We start from the raw sequence: 16,034 nt of genomic DNA, 5'->3' as shown, positions 1-16,034 counted from the left end.
TTTTTCCTGGATAGGTTTAATTTGTATTAGTTCATATGAATTTGCCAAGGTGCTTTGGAGGCATCATATTAATTGTTCTTCACAGTACAGTGATATTCCATTCCATTCACATTCATGTCCCACAGCTGGGTTAGCCACTCCCCAGTCAAGTCAAAAAGAATTTAAGTGCTAACTCCATGTGCTAAGCTCTAGAGATACAAAGAACGGGGGGGAAAATAGTCCCTGCTCTCAAGGAGCAAATTCAGTTCAGCAGACAGCATGCAAACAACTATGTTCAAACAATATAAAAGAGAGCCCATCTTAGAGGAAAGGCAAAAGCATTCATGTCCAGTCACTTTACTCCCTGTTCTTTTACTACTACACAAAGTAATAAAAATTTCTTGGTGCATTTGGGACCTTCTTTTGTTAACTTTTAAAATTCTGAACCTAACAAAGACCAAATAAAATAAGAATTCCTATACATACATACATATACACATATGTATAGCTATACACATATAAATATATATATATAAAATACACACATATATATATAAATATGTATATATATATATGGAAAGAGAGAGAGAGAGATGAACAGAAAAAGAATGCACATGAACCAACAGGCCCTTGTTACAAACAGCTTTCTCGGGAGACCTTTCTTTTTGTCATTGACATCATTGTTATCAGGACCTAGTAATAAAATTTTGGGGACAAAAATTATGGGCATTTTAGTCACTTTCTTAGTATAATTGCAAATTGTTTTCTGGTTAGACATTTAAGCATCCCTCACAGTAAAAAGTTCCAGCCCTGTAGTCTGAAAGGAATTCTTTTTTTTTAAATTTTTATTTAAGGCAATGGGGTTGAGTGACTTGCCCAAGATCACACAGCTAGGCAATTATTAAGTGTCTGAGGGCAGATTTGAACTCAGGTCCTCCTGAATCCAGGGCTGGTGCTCTATCCACTGTGCCACCTAGCTGTCCTAGGAATTCTTAAAGAGATGCTCTCTTCTCTCTTCTTAGGTCCCTCTCCCAACTAGGGTTCTGACTTGCCAGAACAGTTTTGGTAGACTCAGCCTGTTAACTTCAGTTACCTCCAGGCTTGGAAGAGGTATGTTCAACTTACAACATAAAATGAACTTGCTTCTTTTTATTTTGGAGGAATGAGATCATCAAGAGACTGAAGAGAGTGAAGAAAACACCTGCTTGAAGTGATTAAAAAAAAATACATCACTTCCATTTGGATAGCATAAGCAAATGCCTGTTGGGTTGTTTTCCTCAAAGCCAGAAAAAAAATTGTATGATAGGAAGTTTCCCAATGAGCATTATATAGTAAATATATACTAATACAATACAGGAGAGTTGCACCATTGGTGTTGTGAATTGATTTAGCCATTCTGGAGAGTTTGCACAATTTGCAACTGTGCCCAAAAGGCTACAAAACCACACATACCCTTTGATACAGCAATATATCACTACTAGGTCTCTATCCCAAAGAGATCATAAAAAAGGGGAAAAGACCCACATGGACAAAAATATTCCTAGCAGCTCTTTTTGAGGTGGCAAAGAATTGGTAATTGAGGGGATACCCATCTACTGGGGAATGGCTGAACAAGATAGGGTATATGGATGTGATGGAGCACTATAGTGGTCTATAAGCAGAATTTCAGATTTCAGAAAAACCTAGAAAGACAAGAACTGATGCTGAGTGTAGTGAGCAGAACCATAACACTGGGGTGGCACAGTGGATAGGACTGGTCCTGGAGTCAGGAGGACCTGAGTTCAAATTTGACCTCAGACAAGTAACTTAACCCCATTGCCTTGCAAACCCGCCCCCCCCAAAAAAACCCCCAAAACTATGATAGACTTAGTAGTTCAATGAGAAAAGGTAATTCTAAAAGATCTGAGATGGAAAATCTCATCCACATCCAGAAAGAAAACTATGGTTTCTGAATGCAGACCAAAGTATTTTATTTTTGCTTTTTTAAAATTTGCTTTGTGTTTTTTCTTTTTGGTATTTTTCCCTTTTGCTCTAATTCTTCTTTCACAACAAGACTAAAATGGAAATATGTTAAACAGAATTGTACATGTAGAAGCTATCTCAGATTGTTTGCTGTCATGGGGTAGGGGGGAGAGAAACTCAAAATCTTAAACAAAAAAATGATACTGAAAAGTATCTTTACACATAATTGGAAAAAAAAGTTTTAAAAAACAGGAGAGTTGCCTTACTTAAGGCCTGTTTTCTTTTTTTGTAATTTATTTTTGTTAAAGATATTATTTGAGTTTTACAATCCCCCCCAATCTTGCTTCCCCCCCCCCCACAGAAAGCACTCTGTCAGTCTTTACTTTGTTTCCATGTTGTACCTTGATCCAATTAGGCCTGTCTTCTTACAAATCCCAAATGTGTAACCTTTCAGATAGAAATAACTAAGATTCTAGATTAAGTGCCAATACGTATTATTGGAGAAAACTTCCATACCAGGAATTTCCTATACTGATGACATCACATAACCAGAATAGCAGGGTAGTCAACAGGTTTTGCTTAAATACAATCAAATTCAGGAGAAGTCTGGAGACAAAACATCTTTGACTCTTATCTGGAAGGGCAGATTAAACTTAAGTTACCAGACACAATCATCAGACAATTTGGGCTCAAGATAGACATTAGTATAAATCTGGCTCCAGTAATCTCCTCAGTGGAGAGACATGTATAGATTATAGGATACTCAATTCAGAGCTGATCTCTGTGGGTATCAGTACAGAAAGGATTTTTCTGACAAGATTGCAAGGAGCTGAAGAATCTAAAATCATGTCATTCCTTTGGAAATAACTCTGAGTCATCAATTTTATCCCAGTCTTATAGGGAGGGCCAAGCAAAGGCCACTTAGGCAAATAAAACTTCAACCTATTTTTAAGGGAAGCGTTGACAATGAGCCAACAAAGTGGATTCTTCAGCCACTCTGTCAGGAAATTCATCTTTATATCAGAGCTAATTCTTTCTCTGCTAAGATAATTTTTCTAACATGTCTCCAGTAGAGAAGAACATAGGATTTTCATCTATGAAAGATTTCCTCATTGCTTGGAAGATTAAATTAAATTATTCCTTGGTTTTCTTTCCTCCCAACTAAACAATCTGCTCTTTTATCCTGTTCATTGTTCATCTTTTCCAATTCTTTAATCTTTAAAGTAAAATAAATCTAATCTAAATTAAATAAAATTAAAGAATCCCAATTCTTTAAACCTTTGTGACACTTATCTGAATCTTTTCCAAATTTTCCAATGTTTATAAATTGTGAAAGCCTAAGCCTGGATGTGATAGCCTAATAAGGATATAAGCCAATGCTAATAAAAATGGATGACTATATTATTCTAACATACTGCATTCCTATTTATGCATCTTAGCAATATACTTAAAATCTCATTATGACAAATTTCATAGGAGTTCCAGAATGAATTTTAGTTTTTTGAAGTTCTATTATAGGATGATAATTGTTGAGATTTTAATGGACTTCAATAAAAATTACACAGTGATACTCCTAATCTAATTAACAATAATAATTTTATTAAAATATTATATTGAATATGGGACTACTTGCTATTCATTAATGAATTTGTACAATAAATCTAGACACTGGAGGGTTCTGAAAAACACCAATTCACATTCTTTTCAGATAAACCCTCATTTGCTCATTCATTTATTCAACAAACACATTATTATGTCTGTTGTGTGAAGAATACTGTGGTAGGTGCCAGAGAGATATATTTCTATTATAACATGGTCCCTGTCCTGATGGAGCTCTCAATCTGATCAGGAATATTAAAAGCACAAATAACTATAAACTACTTCTCTTTTGAAGTGAAGATCAAGTATCACTATAGCCTTGCTGGCCTAGTGGAACATTTTTTTCTAGAGAACTTATTTTCTAATGATGTTTTCCTTCATTCTCAAAGATGACCATGACATCAGGGAGATGACATCAAGACTAGCAAGTGAATTAGATCTGAATGGGGGTGGGGGAACAAACTGTGCTAAGCCACCAGCCTCACTTTCTCCTCCAGAGTCATCTGGGTCCAGTGGCCAGATATGGATCAGGAAGACTAGAGATGGCAATGGATGCCAGGGAGTCAGGGTGAAGTGACTTGACCAGGGTCACACAGTCAGTGTCAAGCATCTAGGGTTGGATTTGAACACAGATTCTCCTGCCTTTAGGGCCAATGCGCTATATACTGCAATATCATAATGGGAAAAATCAGGAAAGGCCTCTTTGTGGATATGGCATTTTTGATAAAGTTTTAAGGGACAGGTAGAAAATTCTAGGAACAGAGAATTGTCACTTGCTAAGCAATAGTTATTGTTGCAGCTCATTTGTGTTTGATTCATTGTGACCCCCTTTTTTGGATTTTCTTGACAAAGTTACTAGAATGGTTTTCCATTTCCTTTTCTAACTCATTTTACAGATGAGGAATTAGGGTGGACAGAGTTAAATGACTTACCCAGGGTCACAGTAGGTGTCTGAGTCTTCTTGATTTGAAGCTCAGTGCTCTGACTTACCATCAAAGCTGTCTTTTGCTAAGCAGTAAGAAATCACTAAGATTTTTGAGCAGAGGTGTGGTATGTGTGAGGATTTGTGTATAAAAGACAGAATGGCAGGAAACAGGGAAGAAAAGAAGACTGTCTCAGAGGTTAAATTAAGCAGGTGCTGGCAATATACACAGAAAAGGGAATGATGTTCAAGATACCGTGGAAGTTGCATGTACCAAACTTGGAAAGCAATACAATTTGGGAAGTGACAGAAAGAGTAAAAGACAATCCTAAGGCTTTAAATAGTGGAGACTGGACTTTTGGTTGGTGCTATTGATAGAAAAAGTGAAGTCAGAAGAGATTAGGGTTTGGGGAGAAGATAAACTATTAGTGTTCACAAAGTCAATAAACATTTATTAAACTCCTCCTGGGTTCCAGGAGAGACAGTCCTTGACCTCCAGGAAGTGATCATCTAATGGGGGACACAATAGCAAACAAATATGTAGGAAGATACAGACCTGGAAGTGATTTGCATAGAGGTGGTAGTTGAAAATGTGTAAGTGAAAGTAAGTGAAAGAGAAGGCAGGGGCAACTAAGGTGGAACAGTGGATGGAACATTGGTCCCAGAGTCTAGAGGACCTGAGTTCAAAACCAACCTCAGACACTTAATACTTAATTAGCTGTGTGACCATGGGTGAGTCACTTAACTCCACTGCCTTGTAAAAACCAAAAGAAAAAAGAAAGAGAAGGTGGCTAAGAAGACCCACATGGAAAAACTTGGGAGTAAGATAATAAGAACAGTTCATGGGTTTGGAGGAAACTAAGGAGAAATTTGTGTTTCCAAGGCCCATGGAAAGTTTCTCTAGCAGGTGCAGTCAGTGGCAGTGTCTGTCTGAGCCTGGATTTGAACCCAGGTACTCCTGACTCCAGGGCCAGTGCTTTATCCACTGCGCCACCTAGCCACCCACTGATAATATTTTCAAAAATAATTATTTTAGGAGTTGTGGGATGGACATTTGTTAAGAGGAGATGAGTAGAATGTGAACAGGGACAAGGTGGAGGCATCAAGGCTAGGCAATTTTTCCATCCAGAAGTTTGTTGAAGTAGACAGGAGAGATCTGGAACAGGTGCTAGATGATCCAGAAGGGTCAAGCCAAGTTTACTACAAGATTAGGGAGATTCTAGTGTGCTTATAGATGAATAGCAGAAAGCTGGGGAGAATGAGAATTGGATTTAGCCCTGTTTCAAATCTTGCTGGTAATTATGTGATCATGGACAAGTCATTTAATACCTTTGGGGCTCAACGTCCTTATTTGTTACCAGGAAGAGCTTTTCTTCTTTTGGAGGGGGAAGGAAAGAGTTAGTAAGAGTAGTGACATACTTTTTTTTTTTTTGCAAGGCAATGGGGTTAAGTGGCTTGCCTAGGGTTACACAGCTAGATAATTTTTAAATATCTGAGGCTGGATTTGAACTCCCTGACTCCAGGGCTGGTGCTCCATCCAATGTGTCACCTAGCTGCACCTTAATTTGCATTTTTAAATAACTCAATTTAATAATTTGAACTTAACATTGTTCTAGCACTTTCTGGCTTGTCTATCCTCTTCTGTTTTATTTGGTTTTCTTTTTTAAATAATGTATTAACACTTTTCAAAAATATTATGTCAGGCGGCTAGGTGGTGCAGTGGATAGAACACCAGGCCCTGGAGTCAAGAGTATCTGAGTTCAAATCTGGTCTCAGACACTTAATAATGACTTAGATGTGTGGCCTTGGGCAAGCCACTTAACCCCATTTGCCTTGCAAAAACATAAAAAAATGCAAATTATACAGTGGGGGGAACCTAAATTTAAATAGAAATTGCCAGTTTAAAACATATTCACTTTTTGTTTTTATTTATATATTGACATATTCAAGTTTGTTGGTTTTTAAATCCATAATAAAAAATGAAATAATTAAAAAAAAAAAGATTGCAACACCCTTAGGATGCAAGCAGAGAAGAAGCCAAGGTGAGAGAAAAGCACTGGATTTAATTTTAGAGGGCCTGGGTTCAACTACTATGTTAATTATCCCATGACTTGGCCAAAACATTGCTGGAGGAGCTATGAGGTATAACCATTTTGGAAAGCAATTTAGAATTATGAAAATAAAACATCTAAAATGTTCAGACCCTTCGAACCAATGATTTGATTACTGGATTATACCTCAAAGAAGCCACTGATAAGGACAAAGTACCTATGTATGTCAAAATATTTATAGCAATATTTCTTGTGATAACAAAGATTTGGAAACTAGGTAGATGTCCATTAACTGGGGAATGACTAAACAAATCGTGGTATGTAAATGTAATAGAATATTACTGTGCTGTAAGAAATGATCTATGTGGTAGATGGATAGAGAAAAATTGACATGAACTGATACAGGATGGAAAGCAGAGCCAGGAAAACAATATACGTGACTCTACATCAATGTAAATGTAAAAGGTACAGAACACAAATCAAAAATGAGTAACAAAATTATAGAGATCAAGCATGATTCAAATGAAGAAATGAGGCTACATCCAACCCATTTCTTCCACAAGTTCAGAGGTCCACAGGTGTTGCACATGTTTTCAGACTTTTTCCAGCATATTAAAACACATAAACTCATTTTCTTTCCTTTGTGGGGGAGGGAAATTTTAAAAATATTAAATATATTAATCCCATATATATATTAGTCCTTCTATAGAATGACTCTCTGAAAGTGGAAAGGAAGAGATATTGGGGGGAAAAAACCCTTATGATAACATTAAAAATAAACGAAGACTATTAAAATGTTATTAAAAAAATTGGATGATTCCAAGGCAAGGGACTCATTTAGCTGAGGAGACAATAAGCAAATACCAATAAAGAAAGGATGGGCAGGAAGAAGGGGGGGGGGGAACCACAACGAAGGTGGGAAAGTTTTCTAAAGTTCTAGTACTGCAAAATACTCTCAGTTTATAACACACCCAGACCTTTCCCCTGGTGATTGCCTCATATATATGTCCTCAGTGAAATGTGGGTAATTAAGTGTGTTGCTAAGGGTGTTCAGATATAAATCCCTTTTCTTACCTTTATATGCCTTTAGTAAGTCTGACATTGAAAAGCTTTTTGTAAGTTTGGAGGTCCCAGAGAAACACAAACAAGATTCTAAAGGTCCCAGTGAAGATTTCTGGAAGAGGGCAATGAGTCAGATTTATTTTTTTCAATCTCCACCCCCCCCCCCAATAGCTTAACATAATATCTGGCACCTGGTTAGTGTGTTTACTAATTGTAGGTGGATTGTTAAGAGATTTTTCAAGTTTCTATGCCTTTTTTGTCTTTTTATCTTTTGCCACTCAATCCAAAATTAAAACCCTCTTACTACATAAACATCAAATATATAAATCTAGTGTGACAATGTAATATAGAATTTGCTGTGTTCTGCCTACTCCTCTGCAATGAGAAAATAGATTTTGATATTTCTTCTCCACATTATTTTCCATTAGAATTTAACTTTTGTGACTTTTAAATTCACCAATTTTCTTTTGCTTCTCAGTTTATACTAATTCTCACCTTTTTTCCAAATTTCCTCATATTTTATCATTTTTTACTGCATATCCTATTACATTTGTAGCTTTTTTTAAAGATATTCCAGAACTGATGAGCCCTCAGCTGCTTCTAGTTCTTTGCTAACATCAAAATGCTAGTTTTGGAGGAGGTGGGAGATATAAGAATGGGGAAAGACATTACTTTGAGAAGCCTTCAAGGTTTAACACACTTTGTCAGAGCTTGAGAGGTCCTAAGGGTTCTATTTACTTATAGGTTATATCATTATAGCAATGTCAAAAGAAACAGAAATTAGCTAGATGCTACCAAAGGAGGTACCATTCTGAGGAAAGTTCCGTACTATGTAATTCTTTTTTTCTTTTTAAAGTTTTATTTAAGACAATAGGATTGTCTATTCCTACTGACTTTCCCAAGATCACAGTTAGGCAATTAAGTGTCTGAGGCTGCATTTGAACTGGGGTTCTCTGGACTGCAGGGCTGGTGCTCTATCCATTGTGTCACCTAGCTGCCCCTGTTCCATGCAATTCTGCAGCAAGTAGAAGATTTTCAGGTTAATGAATTCAGCTAATGGGATTGTGCTAAGGGAATTTACTAGTAGGTAGTTGTTGGTCTTTTGCTATCAGTGTATGTTGGATAAACAATGAAGAAAAGGCAAATGACCTAAATCAGATGAACATAAAGAGTTCTTAGAATATTTTGAGAACACTGATAGGTATGTGAAGGAAGGAAAAATACCAACCAAATGGGAAAAAATTGTAGATATCAGAGATGATGACAGACTGTTAGCTATGAATTCATATATCTACCTTCTCATCTATATAAAAAGTTTGTGAAAATAATCTACATATGCATCAAGGACATCCTTGATGGGGGTTCTAGAAGGGAAGTGGTTTTTTGGTATGGAATTGTAATCTTTACTCTTTACATCTTTACTCATACATCTGACAATAAAAGTCAAGATCCCTCCACTGTTTGAATATCAAACAGCATTTCCTTTGATAGAACAAAATGTGAAAGTCTAAGGACTTTTTCAGAATTTTTAAAGTACCAATTATATTGAAGGTAGTTAAAATATTTTTTTTGAGATAGTGTTTTCAGATACTAAGCTAAAAACTTTTACCTTAAAGGCTCTCCTTCAAGTAAGTTAAACATTCTAGGAATATATCAAAATTCTCTAAGGTTCCTTGAAAGATTTATTAGTAATTGCTTGAAGGTCCTGTGCTTATTCATATAGATGCTCATTGGTAAGTGATCCCATGCAATTGGAACAAAGGCTGAAAGAGAACCATCAAAAATATTTGACCTAAGAATGCTCACAAGAAAGAGCAGATGGATAAAGAATGCCTATTATTTGAACATTCAGTGGCTTACATTTCTTTGTTCATCAGTCTATGTCTTGGAAATCGACTCTGGAAAGCTGGAAAGTTTTTTTAAGGACACCCAAACTCCCTGAAACGAAAGTTGAACCTTTAATATAAATATTCTTCTGGTGCTGTATGGCTGCAAAGTCATGGAACATGATAAACTCTGAAAAAAGTCAAAATTGCAATCTATTTAAGGAGTGCTGTAGCTAGATGGGCAGAAAAAAATCGATGTGTAGGAGTAATGGTAGAGTGGATCGTTGGGAGTCAGATGGACCAGTCCGGATGCCATCTCAGATACTTACCAGCTGTGTGGACCTGGGCAAATCAGTCTCAGTCTGTTTCTGCTAAGAAAGGATCTAGACTTGATTTCTAAGATTCCCAGATCTTAAGATCAAAGAAAGATGGGATGCTCATGTTAGAACAAGTATCTATCAGAGCATAAGCTCCGTGAATATCCTCAAGCTGTCAGGGGATGGGAGCCCACCCTCTGGGCTGACTTCACGGGGGCATCCAAAGTCCACATTCAGTCTGAAGTGGCAATGACACTGTTGGGAGGCAAAGTATCCCCGGAAGGATTTTAGATCACCGAGTTTAAAATTTCACAGAAATCTAGATTATTCTGAAAAATTGCTTTAATGAGGAGGAATGAGAGAACCTATGGAACTAGCGCTTTCCCGGGCCCCATTTTTAACATAGCATCAAGAGAAAATAAATAGTCCCCACGGCCCATGGTCCCCCGCGGCGGCCCGGGGCGCGGCCCATGGTCCCCCGCGGCGGCCCGGTCCCCACGGCCCATGGTCCCCCGCGGCGGCTCGGTCCCCGCGGCGGCCCGGTCCCCGCGGCCCATGATCCCCCGCGGCGGCTCGGGGCCCGGGCGCCTCACTTGTAGGTCTTCATGTGCCACAGCCCGTCGTTGAGGTAGTGGATGTTCTCGATGCCGATGCCCTTGTTGACGCGCTCGATGGCCTCGGCCGACAGCTTCATGACCCCCACGCACAGCGCGTGCCGCTTGCCCTCCGCCATGATGGCCACCACCGTGTCGGCGGCGGCCGGGTAGAGGCGCGCGCCGGGCGAGGTCAGGCCCGGGCACATGATGTTGGCGCCGCTCAGCACGAACTTGATGGCGCCCTTGTCCACGCGCTGGTGCGGCAGGATGAAGGGGTACTTGTGCAGCAGCCGCAGCGTGGGGTAGAAGGGCCCCTCGCGCTGCCGGAAGAACAGCAGCTCGCCGTTGACCGTCAGGATCTCGATGTGCTCGTGGCAGCGCACGATCTTCACCGGGTCCTTCTTGGGCATGATCTGCTGCAGCCACGGCTCGATGCCCGGGAACTGCTCCAGCAGCTGGCCCTTGATGCCCTTGATGACGGACGTCTTCAGCTGGATGCAGTTGGACACGTTCTCCTTCTCGTCGAACTTCTTGAACATGGCGGCGCGCGGGGAGGGCCGGCGGCCCGGCGGGGAACGGCGCGGGGCAGCGGCGGCACTGGCCGGTACGCGCGTCGGGCCGCCCGCTCCGGCCGCCGCGGTGCTCCCTCCTCAGCCGGCGGGAAGCGACGCGCTTTACGGCCGCGCCGCGCGGGCGTCCTTTACGGCTGCCGTCGCCCGGCCGCCGCCGTCGCCGTCGCACTTCCGCGCTTGCGCACTTCCGCTTTCCCGCTCGCTGGCGGCGGAGGACCGGGACGAGCCCCGAGACATCACGCGGGCCGTTTCCGGTTCCGTTAGAGACAACCGGGCGAGTTTTCCTCCCGAGGGGCCGGCGGCTCGGTCTCAGCGGCGCCAGCCCCGACTTCCGGGGAGGACCGGAAGCCGCCCACGCGGCGGCTCTCCGCGCTGGGGCCTTCCCTGGACGCGGGGGCCCGGCTTCCTCCCAGTGCCCCGGGGCCTCCAAGCCAGGAAGGGCCTCGTTGTTTATTTTATGAGCCTTTTAGATTCCCTGCTCCTTGGCAGCGGCCCCAGGAGACCGACCAAGCAGGCGGCCGCGGCCACCCCCGAGGCCTCCAGCAGGGACCGCGGCCGCCCCTGCCCCGAAGATGGAGGAGAGGAAATCCGGACCCGTTGGGGGAGCAGAATCCCGAAGGGCGCATCCGTGGAGGGAAGTGCTCCGACGAAGACACAGGCAATATATTCTAATGAAAAAGAAAAAACGGAATGTCTTAAAAGACAGGCGGATGTCCAGGAAAATCACCCGAGTTAATACTTAAGTAAGGAACTCATAAAACAGGAAAACAAGGACTGGTGTAAGACCGTGTGGGGAAAAGTATTAGGAATTCTAAAGCTCCTATTGAGCTAGGATTGCTGAGGGAAGCAAAGGACAAGTAAAAAGTTGATTTTTCAAAACCCATCGGGACTAAAAAAATCGAGATCTTTTGCATGTGGCGGATTGAAGCAATAACACAATTTTGTTTTTAGTCTTCTGTGTATGATTTTTTTAACAAGAGAATGCCAACACAGATCACTATAACTGCCAAATAGTCAGCTGTGCAAAATAGTACATACAGTGCTTATGTGCAAATGGGAGATATGACTTAAAAAAACATAAAACAGCATTTAAACTAGATGATCTGCGTCCACAACTTATCTTTCCAAAACCCAATAGAATCAATATAGTTGGGGCAGCTAGGTGGCGCAGTGGATAGAGCACCAGCCCTGGAGTCAGGAGGACCTGGGTTCAAATCCGATCTCAGACACTTCATAATTACCTAGCTATGTGGCCTCGGACAAGCCACTGAACCCCATTGCCTTGCAAAAAACTCCCCTAAGAATCAATATAGTGAATTATCATTGTGTGAATGATGGATCACAATAAATGAGTCCCTTTTTCTGACCCCTCTACAAACATGACTTGTCTTGGATGAAAAGACAATAGGTATTTCTTGAAGGTTCACTGGTCCAAAATGCCAAGTATAGTTAAGTATTCCAAACGGTTCCATTTTTAGCTAGGATTTAGTCTATTCCTATTTTGTTTGTTTTCTTTGCTAAGGAGAATGGCTTTTGCCCTGAAAATAAAAAAAACAAATGACTTATAGGAAGTTGATACACAAGATAAAGAGGAAGAACATCTCTAGCTGCTCATTAATACAAAATACCTGACCCAGATAAACCATACCCAGAGGTTCAGAAAGATCAGGCAGATATGATTGTTGAGCAGTCGCTGCCAGCTATATGAAGGAACAGAAAGTAGGAAATATCACAAAACGAAGGTTAAGTGTCCCCATTTTCAAAAAGAGGTATGTAAACTATTAGTTGGTCAGCTTCACATCAGATTTCCTGGGAAATTTTTAGAATGAGTGATTTATTGCAAGAGTCAAAATGACTTCATCAAGAACAGATTTTGAGGGCAGTGAGGTGGCCCATTAGATCACTGGCCCTGGAGTCCAGGACCTGAGTTCAAATTTGGACTCAGACACTTAATAATTACCCAGCTGTGTGACCTTGGTCACTTAACCCTATTGCCCTGCCCCACCCCAAAACCAGACTAACCCTATTTCCTTACTAGATGAGGGAAGTGTTGTTACATTTTTAGTATATACCTCACTTAGATTTTTAGCAAAATTTTTTTAATAGCAAAACTTTTGACAAGCCTCTAACATTATTCTCATGGACAAGATGAGAAATCCAAATCAGACTATAATTAGATGAACTCACAACTGACTAGATGGATAGGAAGAGGAACTATGGCAAAGGTATTAAGTGGAGTACCTCCAGGGACAGCTTGGCCCTGTTCTGTTGAATAATTTTTTTTAAATTGATGACTAGAATAAAGCCATAGGTGATATTCTCTTCAAATTTGGGCTGCAAGCTTAATGCCTATAATATGATATGGCAGCCAAAGAAAAGCATGGCTTCAAGGAATTAAGATGTGATATTTACTCAGACACATTTTACTCAGTTTTGAAGAATGTCAAAATGAGGACACCAGGATAGTGAAAGGCCTGTGTTTTTATCATGAGGATTAATGAAGGAAATGAGACTATTTGTCTTGGAAGACTCAGGGGGCACATGATAGGTATTCAAGTATTTGAAAGTCTGTCATGTGGTAGAGGTTTCAGATTTGTTTTTTGGTTTTGGAGTATCAAATCAGAAGCAATGGGTAGAAATAGGTAAGTCAATATAGATTTGATATTAGGAAAGATTTCCTGACAATTAAATGTCCAGAGGTAGGATCGGTTGCTTCTGGAGGTAATGGGGCCCCCCTATCACTGGGTTTTCCAGTAAAGGCTATGTGACTCCTGGATATTTTCATGGGGATTCCTTTGGTGTTTTCACAACATTCCTTCCAATATTAAATTCTGTGACTCACTGAATATAATATAGTGTAATCATGACTAAAGACAAATGTTCATATACAAATTTTATTTCCTGTGTTGCAAGATTATTTTTAATTAGGTTAGAGTCTCTTAAACCTATCTCAGAAAGAAAGTTCATTATGTTTGGTACATAACTATCAAAAATTTGGGGTACGTAACTATCAAATTTTCACATTTTTCTTTTTAATTTTTTTCTCCAAACTTCCCTATTTCTGTTGAGGTTACCATAATATTTGTAGTCACCCAGGTTTATCATATTATCCCTGACTCTTCTGACCCTCTGTAAGGTCCCTTGAATCCATCCCATCTCTTCACTTGCTAGTCCATGGATCTCATCCAGGGCTTCATCAACTCCTGCCTAGAGTATTATTATTAAAACAGGCTCCTTTTTTGTCTTCTAATGCCTCATATCCCTCCTTTCCAGTAATTTGCCCCAAAGCTGGCAAAAGTAATTTTCCTCAAGCTCAAGTCTATTTCTTTCTTGCTTTAGGATCTTCAGTATTGTTGCTCCTCAGGACTGTTTTTGTTTTTTGCCTCTTATCCCAAACCTGACATTCTAGGTCTGTTCTCATACCTTTCAGTTCTTTAGGTCTACAATGTCATTCCTCCTGATTTCTTTTCTGAGACTGTTAGTTGCTAAGCAATCTCTCCCACTGTTATCTTTTGTTTACTTAACGTTGATTTTCTTTGGTGTGTGTTGGACTAGAGAGCCATGTCTCCCTATAACTTTTTTTTAAAGTTTTTACAAGGCAATGGGGTTAAGTGGCTTGCCCAAGGCCACACAGCTAGGTAATCATTGTCTGAGGCTGGATTTGAACTTAAGTACTCCTGACTCCAGGGCTGGTGGTCTATGCACTGCGCCAAATAGCCACCCTCCCTATAACTCTTAAATGGTCTCTCTCCAGATGGATCTAAGATCTTCAAATAAATTTAACATTGTTTTTTGTCATTATTTAGCAATGTTGCTTAGTAAGCACCACAGAATTTCAGAACTGGAAGGGACATCAATCAGCCATCCCCGCTCAAACCAAAGCTGAAAAAAAAAATTCCCTCTGAAACATAACCTGATTAGGGCCATTCACTTTTTGTTTGAAGACCTCAGGGAAAGTGGGGGAAATGGGGGGACAAGTGTTTGTCTTCCAATGCATTACCATTTTTGGCTAGCTGTAGTAGTTGTTGGTCACAAGTTTTTCTGTACCAAAACTCAATATCGACCTTTTCTCAATGTCCATGTGTGGCTCCTAGTTCTCAGAATAAATCTAATCCTCCCACATAACTCATAGTTGTCATGCTCTTAACTGGTCTTCTCTTCAGGTATCATCCCTACCTCTTTTCACTACCTTGTCCTTTTTCAGGATCCTTAATGGTTTATTAATGAAGGCAGAATGCTAAAGGGGGTAATGCCTGCATTTGTAGTCAAAGGTCCTGAGTGCCACTCTCAACTTGGCTGCTTCCTGCTTCCTGTGTGATTGAGCAAGTCCCTTATCCTTTCTAGTCCTGTTTCCTCTTCATCTCCAGGGTCTCTCTCAGCTGTTTTATGTATGATTCCTGATGTCATCCTTAAAAAAATGTCATGTCTAGAACTTAAAATCACAACTGATTGTCTAAAGGGGGCAGAGTAGTGGGACAAAATGATTTGGTTTCTTGGCCGCTATATGTCAGTGTTGACTCCTTTAATAACCCTATTTCAATTTCATGGTTGTTTTTCACTTGAAAATGCTGATACTTCCCCATATCTTGTATTTTTTTAGGCGTTTTCAAAATGTTTAGAACTACATTTATTACTATTGAACCTAGTGTTCTAGTCCCATAAAAGGTCTTGTGGAATTCTGAATGACATCCAGTAAGTGAGCTATTCCTCCCACCTTTGTGTGAGCCACAAAATTTTACAAACTTACCAACCTTGTCTTAGTCCAAAAAGTGGATAAAATCCCCATTGAAGATTTCCTAAGATGATGTAAAGCCATTCATGCTGACTCTGAGATCAGCCATCAATCAGAAATCTTCCCTATCCTGTCATGTGGATTATACCACTTCATCTTTTCCACAAAACCAGCATGCCAAATTCTTCGCTAAAACCTGAGTAAACTAGAGCCCTATTTTAACAGCTTAATAACTCTGACAAAAAATGGAAATGAAGTTAGTCTGGCATGACCTGTTTTTTTTTTTTTTTATAATGCCTTGATGACTGGGATAACTCCTTCCTCTTGTAGATGAATTTAAATGTTTGAAATAAATGAGGAAATGTTTATCTTAGATTCCTTTCAGCTGCAATATTCTAATTGGCCTACTATTATGT

General features: G+C 40.1%; 1 protein-coding gene across 1 annotated transcript; it reads right to left on the bottom strand.

Annotated features, from left to right (window-relative positions):
- Positions 1-6,436: 6,436 nt before the first annotated feature.
- Positions 6,437-10,937, bottom strand: LOC141517246 (malignant T-cell-amplified sequence 1-like). Its single transcript, XM_074228082.1, has 3 exons — positions 10,312-10,937; positions 9,436-9,513; positions 6,437-9,338 (listed from the first exon to the last, which is right to left on the bottom strand). The coding sequence occupies exons 1-2, from the start codon at positions 10,851-10,853 to the stop codon at positions 9,495-9,497; spliced, it is 561 nt and encodes a 186-aa protein (XP_074084183.1). The 5' UTR covers positions 10,854-10,937; the 3' UTR covers positions 6,437-9,338; positions 9,436-9,494.
- Between the last annotated feature and the right edge of the window lie 5,097 nt (positions 10,938-16,034).

The sequence above is a fragment of the Macrotis lagotis genome, chromosome 3, assembly GCF_037893015.1.
Source record: "Macrotis lagotis isolate mMagLag1 chromosome 3, bilby.v1.9.chrom.fasta, whole genome shotgun sequence".
NCBI classification, from domain to species: Eukaryota; Metazoa; Chordata; class Mammalia; order Peramelemorphia; family Peramelidae; genus Macrotis; species Macrotis lagotis.
Note: the sequence above shows the minus strand (reverse complement) of the source record. Positions and strands in the feature narration are given on the sequence as shown.

Bases quoted from the DNA above. Each gene is read 5' to 3' on its own strand.
- LOC141517246 (XM_074228082.1), bottom strand. From the start codon at position 10,853: ATGTTCAAGAAGTTCGACGAGAAGGAGAACGTGTCCAACTGCATCCAG.